The sequence below is a fragment of the Sylvia atricapilla genome, chromosome 5, assembly GCF_009819655.1.
Source record: "Sylvia atricapilla isolate bSylAtr1 chromosome 5, bSylAtr1.pri, whole genome shotgun sequence".
NCBI lineage: Eukaryota > Metazoa > Chordata > Aves > Passeriformes > Sylviidae > Sylvia > Sylvia atricapilla.
This window is the reverse complement of record NC_089144.1, coordinates 65,156,589-65,175,543: the sequence shown is the minus strand read 5'-3', so window position 1 is coordinate 65,175,543 and position 18,955 is coordinate 65,156,589. Positions and strand designations below refer to the sequence as shown.

The 18,955-nt window shown below is 43.3% G+C and overlaps 1 protein-coding gene across 5 annotated transcripts in view; it reads right to left on the bottom strand.

Annotated features, from left to right (window-relative positions):
- The window catches only part of GRIN2B (glutamate ionotropic receptor NMDA type subunit 2B), a 207,943-nt gene that overhangs the window by 156,662 nt on the left and 32,326 nt on the right, over positions 1-18,955 (bottom strand). For all 5 annotated transcript variants that reach the window (XM_066319846.1, XM_066319845.1, XM_066319850.1 and 2 more), the window contains exon 3: positions 13,695-14,123. In XM_066319846.1, the coding sequence (XP_066175943.1) occupies positions 13,695-14,105 (411 nt within the window). In that variant the 5' untranslated portion in view covers positions 14,106-14,123. The remainder of the gene's footprint in view (positions 1-13,694; positions 14,124-18,955) is intronic.

Here is an 18,955-nt window from a genome sequence, read left to right as displayed (position 1 = left end):
AGCAAGATAATCCTCTCCCTAGTATTTTAGTCTAGACTAGACCAGGAGAGGGAAAAATGGAAAAACTAAACTCACTCCAGAATTACCAAACAACAAAAAAAAAGCCTTCAATGTATGATTCTAGAGATTTGCGTATTGTGTAACAGCAGAATGGCATGAGCTGCTGGCTGGCTACTGGCTCTCTGGCAGCACAAAATGCTTCCCCCACAGCTTGTACTGTGTATTACTGAGGGTTATTATAGGCACGCCTCAAGACACAGAGCTGGACCAGTACAGTGACTACTGAGTGACACTGTCAGACAAAAATGTGGTCCCTAAGCACAGCAAGAGACAAATATCACTCACAACCTCTCTTTCTCCTCCCAGTGGTCAGTAATACAGCATGTTTTTAAAAGCCTCTGGTGAGAAACTGCCAGCCACAGCTTCGGTTTATAACAATCAAGCAGTTGAAACTTCAAATCCACATGCGCACAGAAAATCTTCCAAGGGTGCTCAGCCAAGGGCAGAGGGATCAAACAGAGAGAACGGCTGGGACAAGTCCTGGTGAAGATGAGCCCTGCAGTCTCACAGCAGGACATGGAGATAGCAAAGGTTAATGGCAGCATGGCTTATTGGGGGAAAATGGACCATGGGCACCAGCACAGCCTGGTGAGGTTCCCAGTCATTCCCTAAATGAAGCTGTTCCACCATCTGCAGGCGAGCACACTTTGGCATTAAACATTTTGCATTAAGGTCTATTTAATGGAGCACAAAGTGACTTATTAAATCCAAATTAAAGAACCAATTGACTATCAAAAAAATTCAAATCTCTGGGTAGATAAGGACTGTGTCAAGTACTTGGACGTGCCCAAAACACATCAAAACTAACCTCACAGTTATACAACGAAATAGAAGCAGGTCACATGGATTTAGAGAGTCTCTCAGATGACCAAAACTAACAGAAAGAGATGGCTGACTTGTTCACCTGCTATACAGTTCCACCTCATCTCCCTCCACTTCAGCAGTGCTGTCTCCGGCAGACATGCACATACACCAAAACTTCGTCAGACCCATTCCAGATCATGTCTGCTGTCTGATTGGCAGTTATGAAGAAAAAAAAGGCCCAATTCACATTTTAAGTGCAAGTTTTAAGTCTGCATTGAGAGTACAGTTAAAGGCACACATCTTTCTCTTCCACAGAGGATACTAACAGAATAATCCAATTAATGCTGCTGTCATCAGGCTAATTTCTTTTCTCATGAGGTCCGTCATGGGATAGAAATATTAAAATCTCCAAGCCTCATGCCACGTTCTCCTTCAAAATCTCACTGATAGGAGCATGTGACACTGAGCAAGTGTGTGTACGTGACCGTGCCTCCTTTGCTGCTGCAGCCCGGGCCAGCGTGAGTCACGGAGCACACACGCGTGCACAAGTGTGAACAAACATCCAGCCCTGGAGACAGCTCCACCCTCGGCACACTCTGTCCTGAGCGTGGGGCTGGACACGCTGGGTCCAGTCACAGTGAGTGGCTGTGGGAGCGCACGGCAGCGGGGACAGCGAGCTGCGAGTGCGGCGGGGACGCGCCGTGTGTGATTTACTAAATCCAAATTAAAGAACCAATTGGCTATCAAAAAAAAATTCAAATCTCTGGGCAGATAAGGACTGTGTCAAGTATTTGGATGTGCCCAAAACACATAGAAACTAACCTCACAGTTACACAACGAAATAGAAGCAGGTCACATGGATTTGGGGAGTCTCTCAGATGACCAAAACTAACAGAAAGAGATGGCTGACTTGGGTCACTTGGGTCGAAATCACGGCTCCTGAGACGCTCTGGCGCAGGACTGTGCCCACCTTTTTGTGTGCATTTTTAGCTTGTTTCCCTCAGGAAACAAGACTCTCGCAAACCTAGGGCGTGTGTTTGTGCGTAGGTGAGTCAGGCCTCCCAGTAACTCTTGAACCTGCTGGCCAATTTCCACCTGATTTGACAAAGAGGCAGAGGACTCAAGGAGAATTAAATTCTCACAGTGCAATACCAAATACAGTCTGCAACTGCATGCAGTCCCAAAGCCTTTGTCTGACCCCACAGCAGTGTGCATGATTCACCCAGTCACAGTCAAAGGCTCACTAGGCAATCAAATAGACTTCATCCTGACCTGGCAGCATGCCTGTGGTGGACAGCCCCTATACACAGAAGCCTCGGGCCACCACAGTACAGCTCTCTCAGATATTGTGCCAGCCAGTGACTATGAAAGGCACAGTGGAAACTGGGAGAAAAACAATATGAGATCTCGGGAGAACGGTATTTTTGTAGGGAGGAGGTATAGACAGGTCCTGAAAAATTGAAGCTGCTGTGAGTGCACACACTTATTTGGCTTGGTCATCTTCTAGTTGATACAAGGCAGTGGATGAAGAAACGAGACCTTTTTAATGCCCCTGGTCTTCACCACTGGGAGAAGGATGAGTCCAGCTCTTCCAAAATATCTTCACCCAGCTCAAATTCTCATGTCAGTGGACATTCTGGTGTCTACTATGGACTAAGCTCACATTACAGCCTTAGTATATGATTCAGTTAAAGAGTCAATTAACTGTGAGATGTGAAAACAGGATTCATTCATTTGGGAGCTGACAAAATTACTTGTTTCATTGCCCTTCCACTTGCTGTCCTCTCAACAAGCTGTTCCGATGTTAGGTCATAAAATTCAATTTCAAGTGTGTCAAATAAGGGAAAAAAATAAATAAAAGCCTCTAGGGTGCATTTGCAAAAGCAGTGAGGGAGGGACTCTGAGTGCCCGTTCAGAGATACAACATGAAAGACGCAACTTTCAGAAGAAGGAGATGCCCAGCATTTTCTCAAATGTAGGCTGCCTTAACCTGTCTCATGTTGGATGTTGAAAAAAAAAAAAGAAAGACCTACATTCACTGTTCACACTTGAAACACTCTAGCCTACTTCTTTGATTGCCATCACTTCCTGGGAGGTGGGCAGAGCCCATTCAGACACCAGGTGTCCTGTGCCTTGCAGCTTGGCAGGCAGCGCCTCATGGAAAAAGCACTCCACCAGCCTTGATGCCACCTGTTCCCAACCCTCCCGCCGCCCACGCAGCCCTGCCATGTCGAGGAACAGTCTGAACCTGGCCCACAGCCCGGGCCATGAAGGAGCCCAAATGGAGCCAGGCAATTTGGAGACATGGAAAGCAAGCACCTCTGAGAGATGCTCTCCCCATACACCGTTATCTGACAAATATCCCACTATCCAACAAGAGCTGCTCTCTCCCAAGTTCCCACGCAACTGTCTCCATTAAGAATTCACTGATCCCTCCTTTTTATCTATGGTGCTATCAGAAAATCTTTTTCATTACATTTCTCCTGAGCTCACAAGGTAGTTTGTGGGGCTTTTTTCAACTGTGTCTGGTAGATAACTAAAAGGTATTGGTAACCATCTGTTCAGTGCATGCCCTGAAGGAAAGCATGTACTCTCCTTGCTCAAACTCCTTCCATACTGCACCAGAAACAGGACATTCCCTGCTCTTCACAAGTCTTTGTGAACTGGAAGTGATGGAAACCTTTCATTTCCAACGGCAGGAGTCTCAGCAAGAAGAACCCATCCCCTTCAGCAGAAAAGCTCATTTACTTAAAGAGGGTCAGACTGACACATGGCCACCTGCAAGAAAGAACCATTTCTGGCAATGGTGATTTTATCTCATAGTCTGACCCCATGTAGGGTGCATGAACCCTGCCTTCTTTGAAGGCTTAAATTGAAGTTAAGAAAGAAAAAAACCATGCCACATCTCTGACCTTTGGTAAATGCAAATAGCTGGTTAATGCAGCACACCAAATATTTAATCTTCAGCTTGAGCAGGTTTGTGTTGGAGGTAGCCCCAGTCAGCTGGGAGCCATGAACCATCACTGCACACCCTTTCCTTGCAGACAGCTCTGCCCCAGCTGAGGTGACACCACACACTGCTCCTGGCCAAGCCCCTCAGAGATCAGCAGCCTCATCCCTTAGCCCAGAGGGAGTAAGCAGTGGCATGCAGGGCTGTAACAAATCACGCCCCAAGCTTTGCCTCCCCTTACCCGTTCATCCATGACATGGATGCTAGTCTACATGTTCGACTGTGTTGAGAGGATCAGTAGCTTGTCAAGCTGGTGATGTGGAGAAAGGTATTAACTGAGTAATTAAATCATTTCTGTAATTACTCTTGCACAGCTATAAATAACATAAGCCCACACGTTCTCTCCGGAAGCCACAATAGCAAGAGAAGACAGTGAGGGATTAAAAGGAAATAATAATAATAATAATAATAAACATTTATACAGCACAGTGCAAACAAGAGTTAAGAAATGGGTAGAGTGACAGACAGGAGAGGGTGAGAGGAAGGAAAGCAGGCGAAGGGAGAAGATAGGAATGGGGATAGGTACAGAGCAGGGTTTGAGACCCAGCAGGGCTGGTGACTTGGTGTTTGCTCAGTCCAGCCCCGTGGCAGTGCCTTTGGCTCTTCACTGCACACCTCGGTACTGCTGCAGAAGCCAGGGGGGGCAAGGACACAGCTCTGCCTCTGCAGAATGCAAGTGAGCCAAAGCAGGAGCGAGGACAAAGTGCTGCGCTGCAGGAGCTCACACATGGAGGAGCTAGCAGCTCCATCATGGAGCTGATCCCCCCCAGCACAGACTCCTGACAGTGACTATGCTGGCCCCAAGCCAGGCAGCTGGTGGAGAGCCTTGGCCTCTCCTCACAGGAGCTTTTTCTTTTTTTTTTTTTTTTTCTCTACAAGACACCCCTGCCCCAGACTTGTGTCCTGGCTCTGAGAACATGTGGTGGTCAGGCAGAACCTTTGGAGAAAAATGTGACAGCACTTGCAATATAGATAAATCACATCATCCTATGCCACATTTTCAGAGAGAGATGTTTTATTTTCCAAATAAATAGCAAAATAAATCAATCAGCTTGAGGCATACACCTGGCATAGAAAACTTTGTTCAAACAGTCATCGTCTGGCAAAATTGCAGGAAACCCCCAAGAGGATTTTATAATGAGGAATGCTGACCAAGCTTACAATAGATGGTAGTATCAGCCCTGCATAAAATGAGTTCTCCAACATGATGCAGTATTCAGCCACCACCTCTACTGGGGGTTAAAGCTTCTCCTCCTGGAGTACAGATTTTCATCTCAAGCATTGTATTTACTTCAGTTAGAAAATCCAGTAATTGTTTCCTAGTAATTAGGTCACCTTTGCCTTTTGTAGAGCTCAAACTGTACAAAAATATTGTCATGATCTTCTTGTAAAGGGAAAATTGCTGTAGATAGCAGTTGAGCAAGTGTCTTAAAGTCACATTTCATAGCAGAGCTGTAGTGAGCACTAGGGTCTATTAGAACTGCTGGATTCTGTTGGCACCTTTCGGATCAACTCTCCTCACAACATGTACCCCCCTTTACTTTTTAGCCTGCCCACCCTTAGACTTCCACATCCCTCATTCCTGTCTTCCCCTTCCTCTGAAACATACATTTGTTGTTATTATCAGGAACCTCACAGAGACACAGCTAAAAGCTATTGCCAAACACAGGAAAAAAAACTTCTTCGACAGAGCCTTTAAGGTATTTTTTTCTCACTCTCAGAACTAACTCTTTTTTTCCCTTTATTTTGTCCCCACGATCCTCTTTCTCCTCTGCTTCATCTATACAACATATTCTCCAGTACTTAGTTCAGTCCTGTTTGAAAACAGCTGAAGAAACATGGTTTCCATATTCTTCCCTAAGAAGTCTGGTGTACTTTCTAAGAAAAGTCAGTGTCTTAGCCCTTTTCTTGATACACATATATATCAATTAATATTATCATTTAATGTATCATAATACATCATTTCATGTATTTCCCTAACTTTATCCTGTCATTCCTACTTCTGCTTCTGGCAGCTACATAAAGCATTTTTTTTTCCTAATCTTAGTCTACCTCTATTCATTGAGTATATAAATCACACCCTGACTCATTGTTCAGCCAATCTACAGTACATACATACAGCTGTTTCACTCCTTCATATATCAGCTCTCCCAGACTGTTAACAGAGTCACAGACTACAATTATGTCTTCTTCTTTACCCTGTTTTTTCCAGCCTCAGCATATGTAAGTCCCTTAGCTTCCTTCATAATCTATCCCCTCCAAACTTGGCTAATGAGGAAAATAAAAGGCAAAGAGAATAAGAGATTCCCTGGAAAGAATTGTTTCTATCTGTCCTGCGGTTACTGGGGAATGACACACGGATCTAAAGCAGCAGCATCGGGCAATTTCACACTCTGTGTTCTCAATTTCATTTTGAGGCCAGTTTAGGGTCGGGACAAATTTGAGTGTAATTAATTTAGATTTAGAGACAAGTTACTGCTTGGGGTTGTAATAAAGGACTGCCTGTCCAGACTGAAGAAACTAATCTCCTTGTCCAGCTGAGGATGGCACAAATTGATTTAAGACCTTTTTGTTGGGTCTTTTTGTTTTGAAGAAAGGGGTTGTGACAAAGATTATAAATAACTATTGGTCAGAGCTCATCAAGCTTCCAGATTTTCTTCAGGTAAGTGCTTACAGATTTGGAGATGTACCTAAATATCATTAAGATGAAAATCAAGATTAGAAATCTATCAAGAAAGAACTTTTTCACAGATGCCCAGGTTTAAGCTGGGTGGAAATCTACATTTTTCTCACAGAGCACTTCAACAGTTCTATTTCCAGGTGGACAGTGGCAACATTGCATTTAAACCATAGCAGTGACAAGGTCAATTCACCTTTTCTTTACCTCAGGTGGGTTGCAGAAGTTGCGTGCAGAGCTAGGGAAGGAAAGGTCTTCTGTCCCTCAAAAGACAACATCACTATAACAACAGAAGAAAACTAACACTCTGCACTCCTGGAGGAAAAATCCTATGACCCAAAACAAAACAGCTTATAAATAGCTGCAGAAAGTAAGATGTAAAAGGCATCAGACTTCACTTTTGCTTGACATTTGTTGCCTGACACAAGTTCTGCTAAAGGAAGGCACCCACACCTCTGTGTGGCCGTCCTCCTCCTCAGCACTGCCCCTGCACAGAAGCATCCCAGGGCTCAAGTCTCACCAGGGTACCAGCTTTTCTCCTTTCCAATTCTGTGACACCCAAACTCAGGCAACACCTTCAAGCATCAGGTGTCCAAGACTCAGGGCAAATAGGAAGTGCATTCAGTATAAATTATTAGGAGGGAAAGAGCGATAGGGATATTTCATGGAAACTTACGCTTCCATAAGAATTTTGTTCTCTTTGTTTGTTTAAAGAGGTCGTCTTTTTGCTTTTAAGCCATAAACCAGAAAGAAAGGAATCAACTCCAGATTTTTTTTTCCTGTGACTCTTGATAACAAAAGCCCAGAAAAAGTGAATGACTTGAAATTAAGTACCTCCCAAGAAATTTGGAAACGAAATAGAGGAAAGCCCTAAATTTTTAAAGCACACTATTTTAATAGGACAACTAATGAAGGAAACTATACATTTCTTTGAAACGTCATATATTCATTGGAATAATACTAAAGAGAGTACTTGAGCTCTTGTTTAGAAAATGAGTGCTCACATTTAAGGATTTAATCGCCCTGGGGAGAGGTTAAACCTCTTAAAGGTTCATTTCCAGGTTTCCTAATATCTGAGGGCTTTTAAGTGCCGTAATTTATTTGTAAAGCAATAAAAATAGTTCCAGGGAAATTCTCAGGTGTTAAAATTCCAAAAATATGCTGCCCATATTCCCTTCCTTTACATGAATAAAAGAAAATGATATTTTGTATGGGCTGATTAGACACAGATGCCAATATAAATTACAGACCCACATGGCTTTTTATTACACGTGTATACAAGGGAAAAACAACACTGGCATACAATACTGGCTTTTATTATCTATGTCTCTGTGACTTACCTTTTATTCTCCTTCCCCAACCTTTGCAGCAGACTTGTAATTTGAGGACACATATTTAGTTAATTATTTCTGAGCTACAGAGAGCTTTATTTTGGCAGCAAAAGGAAACAGGGGACCAAAAGCAAAAAAGTGTATTAATCATGTCCTTAATAAAATTATTAAAAGCTTGGAGGAAAACTGCTGATTTATTTTTATTTTATTTCTTTAAAATCAAACTCATCTTTGCTAATCCCTAGATTAGTTTAAGAAACATTTTAACTATTACTATCGTCAAATGCAGTTTTAGAGAAATGAAAACACTTTGTGAAATTACATGAACTGCATATAAATTTGTTTTGGAGGAAAAAAGGGATAGAAATCTTTCAATGTCTGCAGATCAAAATGTGTCCTTTTTCCTCCCTTCTAAGCAGTATTTTGTTTGGAATTTATTTTACTTCAATTCATATATCCATTCAAAGGGAACTTGAACTCTTTTTAAATTCTCTTTTTTTTTCTTTACTGAATTTCCTTCACACAAGGGCTTGAAAAATTTCAGATGTCATCCCTAATGGAAATGAAATAGATTTACACCCAAAAAATGAGGTTTTCATTCCCTATGCATCCCTATTACTTAACCTTTGAAAACCTGGGAGTGAAAGTGCTTTCCTTTTAATTACAGATGTTCTGCTTTTAGCAGCACTGTCCCAGTGTCTTTGACTTTGTCCTGGTTTCAGTGTATCTAGGTGCTCATCTTATCCAACTAGTTTTGGCTTCCCTGTACCTGCAGCATCACTTTGCCGCACCCTGGCCAACAGCTGTCCAACTTTGGACTTGCTTTCCACCAAAATACCAAAGAAATGACTGCTGCAGCAGCATGGCCCAAACACAGAGTGATCACAGCAACCTTTGGCATTGAAGGAGAGAGACAACATATCTTGGAAATTCTACAGAAAACAAAAATAAAGAGGACAGGGATTTATGAAGTGGGGATAAAAAAGGCAGAGAAAACATTGTGGCTTTGGTATAAATGGGAAAAAAGAACAAGGTAGTGGAGGGAGTAAGAGAAAAGCCAGCTCTATGCTATGTGAAAAAAAGTAAGGAGAATCTGGCCTCGAACAGATTTTAAATTTCAGGTTAGTTTAATGCAGCTTTTAAACAAATTGTATTACTGGCACAGCCAATTAATAGATCACTCTTTCAGACCACTTAATTTCCATCAGGATGCTGATGAATACTGCATGTATCCCTGTGTGGGAAAGCCTGCAGAAAAGAGCAAGGAATGCAGAGACACAGAAGACTGTTTTTCACCTGGGTAAATATAACCATCCTCTTCTTCCAATACTTTTCCCTCTTCTGCCTGTGCACCATTGTGTTATTATAAAGCTGCACAGGACAAGAAACTCGGGCAGAATAACATGACTGTGGAGAAGTAACGAGGAACAATTCCAACAAAAATGATGGCCAGCAGCTGTGTTATAAGAGAACCCAAATAATTTTCTGTTCTTACCTTTTCTGCATTCATGATCACCAAGTTGCCTTTTTCTGTTATTTTAAAACAAATAAATAGTCTATCAGTACAAAATGGACCCATCAGCCAAATGGTGTGGTCATTTTTTAGGCAAGCAGCTAAATCTTTTCCAACACAGTCAAGTTTTGTGAATCAGAATAACAATTCACCCTTCCCTTGAGATACCTATAAATGTACAGTCATAAATGTTATTTCCCTTTTGTTTGGGTTTTTTTTGTGACTGCTCCTTTACCTCCTAGCTCTGAGCAGAACTGATGTTAGGTAATATGGAAATGATAACAAAGAAAAGCTTAGTCCAGATTTCCAGTTTCAGGTCTGCAACCCAAGATACTGGTTTGTCTGGTTATCTGAATTGAAGCTTAGTTTGCAGTCTTGAAGATTTACTTTCACCATCAGTCTCCTAACACAGGGCATCCTCATAAAATTTAATTGCTGCTTTCAGATCAACTGGGGAGAAACATGAAATTATTTTAAACGCTGGAAGGCCAACATATATGCTCTCTGGTCAAAAGTTCATTGCAGTCCTCTAGACAATGCAAACTAATGCTTAAAATTAGGAAACACAAAGCCGTTCAAAGTCAGGTCATTGCAGCAACATCAGGCAAACTGAAGGGACCAGCAAGCTTCCACAAGCAAAGTTTTCGGACCACAGAAGCCTAACACTGGTGGTGGTGCACATTTCTCTCCTCTCCATCTTATCTATTTTTGATTAAAAACAGATCATCAGCGATCAATGCTCTTTTCTTTCTAATCACAGATTCTGGTGAGATGATGCTATTGCCCTAGTCCTTTTCAAGGAACCAGCACCAAAATAAGGTGCTTTCTTACAGGGCTGAAACAGTGTGAGCTGTCCCAGAGCTACAGCCTCACTCCTGTGAGAGGAACTAATATGAGGTGTGTTGGACCCCCTTAGACATCACTCCCAGGCCACCCAGCCCCAGCAAAAGGACTGCTGCAGTTCACTCCATCTGGAGTCACTGCTGGCATGCTTATCAAGCTCAAGGGACTGAACTGGCCGTGACAGAACTCTCACTCAGCAACGTGGCCTCTCCAGAGCTCGAGTGAGGCACACCACGTGTCTCTGCTTACCGTTTTCCTGGAACTAAACCCAGATCACAGTGTGCACACAGATCATTTGGTCACAGTCTTCTTATGCAAGATTAGTCAGAAATTAAATGTAACACTCTGTAACAGGTAAGCAGGTGGAATTAGAGACACAAGCACCAAGGATTAAAAACAGCAAAAACATGTAAATTGCTGTACACTTATTTTTCAGAGGAAAAAGGCAAAACACGGGTAAAACAAACAATATAAACATTCCTTACGAAATCTAATCAAATAAAATTAAAGAATGTGAGTTTGAACAGAATCAGAAAAAACAGATGTTACATTTTCAGCAACATAACCCCCACCTGCTATGTCACATTTAGGGCAGGATTCATGGCATTTAACTCAAGGCACCATGAACATGTTGAGGTACAGCCTTCTTCAGTAATCAGTGGGGAGACACAGGACTGTCTCATGAGCGTTTCACTGCACCCTGAATTGGGTGGGGTGAATTGTCCTCAGGTGGTGCCTCCTTCTCCACTGATGCCTAGACCTCCAGCTGGTGGGTAGCAAACTTCTAGATGAATATTAACTGAGATAAAGCCAGCTTATAGTGCACATTATACAATATTTCTGTCTCTATATACAGGACAAAAGAAAATTCAGGCTTGAAATCCTAATTTTTTTTTTCTTTGTGCCTGCCCTTTTGTGTCTCAATTTACCAGTTGCATGACACATTACAAAGCCCTTTTTACACACCACCCACATGTCCTAACAGAACACTTACAAACCCTCACTGAAGGTGAAACAGAATTTCACATGCTACTCCAGGAAAGGTGGTTTGACTGGGGAGTATTTTTTTTGCATTAAACTCCAGCAAAGAGGGGCTTATCTGTGACATCAAGGCATTAGTGGGTTCTAGCATTCCTTAGGCTGGCATTGGCACTACTGATCACAAACACACGGGGAGCATAACGAAGCTGTAAGTGCAGATCTGAACCTGTGAAATGCTGAGCAAGTTCAATCACAGCTGACTGCTGTGGGCGTTGAGGGGATGCTGAAAGAAGCAATCCATGCTTGCAGGATCAAACCTCAGCCACATAACTTATCTGCAAAGAACATGACTAAGAGTCACTAAAAGCAAAGCCTCTGTCAAGGTCCTCTATGAAAAATAAATTGCTTAAGGACTTACCAGGCTAACTTCAGTATTTTTAGTAGAATTTCAGTGTATTTACTCTCTACCATATTTTAATTCAATTCGTCAAATAAATATTATCCATTAAAGATTACACACCTGTGGATCAGAAGTTGTAAAGGTCAGCCTTTTCAAATTATTTTTCAAAGAAACCTTGGCCTTTCTTCATAAGGATTCCACCTTTGAGCTCCCTGTGGGCTGCCTGCCTGCCTGCCAGAATGCTCTTTAGAGTGGAGTACACAGGGCAGTGGCAGGAGATGCTGCCTTCCCAAGGAGGGACTAGGGACAGGTAGAAAGAAAAATCTTTTCAAAATTCAATAGGCCAAATTTTTCTTTGAATTACAGCAGTGTAAATCTGATCTAATTCTGCCAAAGACAATGGGGTTGTGCTGGATTTACACCACAGCAATCTGAAATCAGAATTTGGCATGCCATGTTCAAAGCCACTGCGACTTTTCCCAGTGCTTAAGACGTCTTCTGTCAGTAACTCTTACACTTATTCAAAGATATAAAATGTGTGAAACGCAGCACTTGAGCACTGCTTCCAACCCTTTTTTGGCCAGACATGGGCCATGCAATGCAGCGGGCAGGAGAGCATCAAGATGCAGCATTGCTGGCCTCCAAGGCAGAAAAGCTTCACCATGGGTGGAATGGGGCAGTGTGACTTCAGCACATGTGCAACTATTCAAGGAGTGAGAGAAAAAAGACCTGTGATTATTCAGCGACAGTTTCAGTTTATAGGCTGATACCAGAAAATAACACTGCATACTGTGTGTTATTTGGCAACTGAGCAGTTGGTCAAAGAGGGAGAAAGTAATTTGTTAGTGCCTTCAATAGCCTGCACTGGATTATTTACTTGCAAGGTAAATAAAACAATGTGCCTGGATTTCTCATCTCACTAGATCTCTTTCTGAGGAAAAGCTGCCACAGTGGCCAGGTCAATTCTTACCCTTAATTCAACTAGGCCTGATTCTGCCTAGTTAAATGTCTCAGACACACTTAAGAGCCATCTACAAAAGAAAAAGACTGTCAGCTTGTGCCCCTATTTACTTCTTCAGGATGCACAAAGAATGGTCAAGAGGGTCTTCTGAATAAAAGCCTGGGCCTTGACTGTCTGGCCTCAAGCCTGCAGGGAAAGGGACAGTCAGCTCCTCTCACATCTTCCCACTGGCCAACAGCAGCTTCGAGGCCACTGTTAGCCACACTATCTGGCCAAATGCACATTCAGGTGTGAATTGCTGCATGTCCTGTTCCTGAAAGGTGGAAGACTTTATCAGGTCCACCTGCACCCCACGGGGGCTCCACTAAGAGTTATTTGCTGGCCAAGGATGCTACTCCCTCTCTGCATCTTGCCCTGCTCAAAAGCACCAGCAGGATGGGTTATTTGTGTAGTAATCCTTTAGAAGACTGGCTAGAGCCTGGGAAAACAATTGTGACATGTGACAAATCTGTGACATGAGGGAATAAAGTAGTGCAGTGGAAAAAGAAAGATTTAGCTCGACTGGTTCAGACTGGTTAGTCAGTTTAGCTATCACCTATTTAACTTCAGGACCTAATGAACACTGTATAGAGAGGATAGCTTTATTAAAGATTCGATTATATTCCAATTAAGATGTAAGAGATGTATTAAGCATCCCTGAAAATACCACAATGTCCTCCAGCTACATGCAGGAAAAAAACCCAGGCTATGATCCCTGGCTCTTCTAAGGTAAAACACATGCAAAAATAAAACCTTCTAAAAAATTACAATTTCAGGGGCTCTTTACCCTTCTTAAGGAAGGAGAAAAGGGCTGATTCTTTTGTGGCTCTCTTCTACCTGCTTCTTTCCCTCCTCAGTTTTTCTGTTGCAGGTAATTCCACATGATTAATAGGCTCTTCTCAGTAGAGCTACACACAGTTAGCTCTTTTGATATGCCTTTGAATCTGAAGCTGTCTAATCCCCCAAGCCTTCAGCCCCACAAGACACCACCTGAGGATCACAGAATAAGATACTTCGCTTTGTTTTAAGTTTGGATCCACAGGTCTGCAATAGAAGGAAGCTCATTTAAATTTACCTTATCTGCCATGATCATAGAGGAGCCTCCATGGATTCCCAGGATAGGAGTGAGGGTCTGGGCAGAGATGAAGTCCAGGATCTGGGCAATGGCTTCCTGGTCTGTATCATCAGCAAATACCACCCCTTGAATCTTCCGATCAGACATGAGGTCACAGATGCGGGTGATGATGCTCTTGGGATCTGTCTCATTCATGGCCACCAGCTCCACCCGAGGCACCACTGAGAGGTGGTGGAAGTCATCTTTCTCGTGGGCATCTTTGATGGCCACTTCGTCTGAGGTCCCCACCAGGATGACTGCAATGCCAATGCTCGGGTGGCTTTTCTGGGCATGGGCCCCGCTCCCTGTTGTTGCAAGGACTGCCAGCACCAGCCAAAACCTTGGAGAGTAGCACTCCACCCTGGGCCTCATCTTCAGCTCTTACACTCCCTGAGCAAGGAAGAAAAAAGGGGGAAAGTAAAACAAAGTGATTAATTGACAAGTCAATCACACACTCGGCCTTCAAGGTAGATCGATTGATCTTGCTCAGCCACTAGCTCTCCTCCCAACAATCCTTCTAGTCTGATGTTTAGCCCTTTGGCTACATTCAGGGCACTATTAAAGTTGGGGGGGTCAGACCAGTCCAGCCCCTAGTTCAGAGCCTGGCATCACTGAAGAGAACAGCTGTCAGCAGAAGATGGGATCATGTCATCTCTCAGGTCCCATGTCACTCTGAGACCCAAGTCAAAAGAGACAGAGAATTGTCCTTTGACAGCTGATCAGCTCTCTTTGTGAAATTAATCGCTTATGTCAAGCCCATGTCTGAGTGCTCACCCTCAACACAAAGGAATGACTGGTGCTTGTGATCAGTTTGGACTTGTGCTGGAGGTATAGGAAGGGAGACTGAGAAGACCAGGCAGATAACTACTCCACTTTACTTTCTCACACAGTCTCTCCAGAGGAAAGTGAGGACAAGTGAGCAAGGTCATTGGTTGTATATGTATGTATGTATCGACTGCGTACACCACCAGGACACACACAACTCCAGTGTGTAGTACAGTCAGCTGTAAGCTTTCCACCAATACAGGACTCTATTATTTTTTATTTTTAAGCCAGGAATTCAGAATTTCCCAGTGGTCATGGTCAAAACTGGATCAGGATCCTCCAACTCCATGTAACAGTTGTGTTTGCACAGAAGTAGAAATGCCAACAGAGGTTACAATGGTTCACCCTCAGCTACTACAGCCAGGCATGTTACATCAATCTTCTCCCCGAGCATGTCCCCTTTATTTCATAATCACAACAGTAGAAATGAAAAAACCTGATGAGGTAATCTGCCTGAGTGGGACAGTTCCTCACTCTTTCTTTATTCAGTCACGCTTTAGTAACAGTTCACATTTCCACAGCATTTTTCATCAGAGACAACAGAGCAGTGTCCCCCCATCTGCCTACAAGACCTGTTGGTGTGCCCACCCAGGGCCTCACTTTGATGTCCCAAAGAAAGTTCAGGCATTTCAAACTAAAGAAGCTCCCTCAGCACAACAGGTCCTGCTCAGCTACTCATCCCCATAATTCTGTTCTTCAGCAACCAGTCACACTTGAAATAAACACACCACCCCTGCACTTTTTTGTGCTACACCTCTGGTCTTGGGTGTCCAAGAATGGAACCCTTCCATATTGTTCATTGCTACACATGCCCCTATCAAATTGACAGAAAGCTGCAGCAGCAGGGAAAATGTTGGTAAAACTTGGTGGAAACAGCAAGTCCAAAACCAACCCTAGCTGACACCAGCCACCCACAGGGAAAAGGCCCAAGAAGCTCCATCTTGCCCTGCCCAAGAGAACAGGCTCAACACCTGCTCTCTCATTGGCATGCTAAGCAGAGAGGATGTATCCTGCATTGAGATTACCAGATAAATAAGCAGATAATAAAAGGGATAATAAATATGCACCAGAGAAACCAAATCCACTTAAGAAGCTGAAAGGGGCTGCGGGTGTGAAGCACCAATCGATTCTAAACTCTCTGAAGGATTCATTTTCTGAGCGATGCTCACAAGGAGAAGGAAGAGACTTAGAGAGTTTGGCAAAATAAACAGTTAAGTTCATTCCAGAATGACTGTTATCCTCCAATTACAAGTCACTAAATAAGATTCCTTCACAATGAAATGCAGTCCCCATTCCTGCAATGCTTTATTAACTTTAATGCACTCTGTGTGATCTCTGTCTTTCACCCTCTTGCTCACTCCCTTAAATGCTATATTTGTTCTCTTAAAATATGTCTCCTGTGGTCCCTCTGCATCAACTCATACAGTATATTATGCTTGGTTGGGCAATAGCTAGTTGTGATGCCCAGGGAGGAGAGTGTAGGTTTTTCCCAGCCCCTTTCCCACCAGGAGTAATTTACAGGGCCTTCCAACCCTATAGGAACCCTACAAGCCTTCCAACCCTATAGGAACCCTACAGGGCTCTGATAGAGTTTGAGCAAGAGCTATACAGGCAGTCACGACAGCTGTCAGTCTTCACATCCAAGCACATGCTTTTCCCAGTGGGAAAAATGGCAAGAAACCCATTCCCTACTCTTCACCTGCATCAAAGCAAATAAATCTCCAGCATTTACCTCCATGCAGGAGAAAAGAGTGCAGATCCTGAAGGCCACATAGGTGCCAATCTGTTGGGTGTCTGTGCCCCACTCAGGCAGATTTTTCTATTCAGTACAAGACAAAGTTATCTGCGCAGCTCCAGATCCTGAGGCTTTGGCCAAATGTGGAGGAAGCAGCCAGGGCTAGGACAAAGCTAATTCAAAGAGGAGGTTGTCTGGCTCAGTAGCCAGCCTGCCATCTACAGTTTGGATCCTCAGCCATAAGCCCTCTCTGGATCAGGCAGAGCAATGCTTAGGTAGCCTGTGTTGTATCAGCCAAGACATCTCTCTCTCCATCTCTCACCCACACATAACATATCTCAAGATGTGTTTCAGGTGCTCTGTGTCATGCTCACAATGTCTTTCAGGTGCTCTGTGGACAGTCAGTGTGCCAGACAGCAGTGTTCTAAGGGAATAGCAGGTACCAGGTCCAGGCTGGGCTACCTCATAGGATGGGAGGTGGACATGTGATAAGGCAGAAGAACATCAATAAATCACACCCAACTCAGGGCTGAGTGTGGTTTTCACCATTCCACTCCCACAAGGCAGCTTAGGGGTGAGCTGCTCAAAAACTAAATCAGGGATGCTCATGGTGTTACAATCCCTTCCCTCCTTGGGGCTGACTTGTATTCACATCAGTAGCCACACATCTGCTCACATGTATGTGCTGGCTGTTAGAGAAAGGGACAGACTTCCCAACACCAATCTCACCTCACTTTCCTCCTCTGGTCTGGCTCACTGCAGGCCCCTTTTGAATGTGTGCTAGTAGAGACAAGGCAGGCGTGAACCACCAGAGACTTATCAGATGAAGGGGACTCCAGAACTATTGTGAAAATGTGTTTCTGCATACAGAGCAACAAGTTTTGTCCATAATTTCTACAGTGCTCAAGTGCAAACATTCAAGGTACTCAATCAAGAAAGCACTGGAGGGAGCACACAGATCTCCTTCTAAGTGTGTTAATGTTTCCAGTGAAAAAGGGGATGGAGAAATTCTCACACTAAGACATTCATAAGCACCTGTCAAGGCTACAGGTGTAAAACAGGGCATTTACCCTTTTTCATTTCAAGAAATTTTAATAATTTTACAGTATAATTTCACCAGTCAAGAGTGATTATAAAAACGTGCAAGTATATTTTATTACCAAGTATTTTACATGAGCAGGATTTTCCCTTAGAGGTGGTGTGGGGCAACACAGTGTTTGAAGTATTTTCTGTGATTATAACACTTCAAAACAGTTTAGTAAATCCCAAACTCCAGACTGGTACAAAAAATCCTTTAGACATTACTGCACACTATGATATTGTCTCTGACTCCCTGGAAAATAATATATGGTAGGGCCATCAGAGAAAGTGGTTTTACAGACATAGCTATATTTAAGTATAAACATGCCAGTAAAATCATTACACCTCTATAATCTTATTTTACTTGCCAATAAAATATATCCACCATTGTAGAGGAATGCAATGTGTACTTACTGCAGAGCAATGTTACACAATCACTTTCAAAACGGGAAGTGAAAGCTAATGTCTCCAACTGAAAATGCAAGAGGAATGTAGGTAGTCAGACAGTAATTATTCCAATTGGAATTTAGCCAGAACCAAAGGTTAGATTGCTTAAAAATATCATGAGAACCTTACTTGACACTGCACTTTTATGTGGATCAGACCTAAGAGAAGTATTAATAGAAAATTATTAGGCTGCACAGGCAAAATACAGCTCAGCATTAAGAGATATTTCTGGATGATATTTCAAAATACAGAGGGTGCATAAATAGGTCACTGTGCATTCAACCTGGCCAACTGTAAACAGATTACTACTCCAGCGGTGTACAGCAAAGCCAGGCCATCTTCAGGGCAGGTAAAGAAACTGAGGCAGAACAAGGGCTGGTCAGAGGTTTTTGGGGGTAGTTCTGTTGTGTGCTGACACTGGTACCTCCTCCTGCTGCAACCCTGCCTTCTAGGTAGCCTTGCACAATCCCCTCTAGGAAGGGTGTTGGCAGGCTCCCCAAACCCAGCCTCCAAGCTCAAGACAGCAAGAGGAAAGGAAGTCATCTAACACTGCAGCTCTAAACAAAAAGCTGTCTTGAAGGCAGCTTTCCCAACAAAGAGGATGACAATGCTTGGGACAGGAGGCTGAACAATGCCCCTAGCCACCATCAAAGGGAACTTTACAGGGATATTGGCTTCATATGGGAGAATGAAAACCCTGCCTCCAGTCTCCCCCTCCTATCCTTCATTTGAGGGCCACACTGAAGTTCCTATCCCAGTTGTTTCTGGGCTCTGCTCTCTGAGGGCTCTGGAGCTCTAAGCACTGCTTAAACTTCAAGCCACAGAATCCAAATTCAACAGCTAATTTTGTATCTGTACTGCAATGCTAATTCCCAACCCTGCTATCATCACTAGCCCAGTTCCAGGCCTCACCACTATCACCACCCTCAGTAACCTAAAGACAAATGTCCTGCCAGACCCAGTGTGAGACTTCAGCATTACCCTTTGACATTTGCTCACCTTTGACTGCATCTTAATTCACACTTACCTTCATTCCTTGGACAGTTTGAGAAGCATCAGACAATAAGCCCAAAAGCAATCCGTATGTTTCAGGATCTAGCTGGAGGTAGAAAGAAATCCATCTCCCACCTCTGAA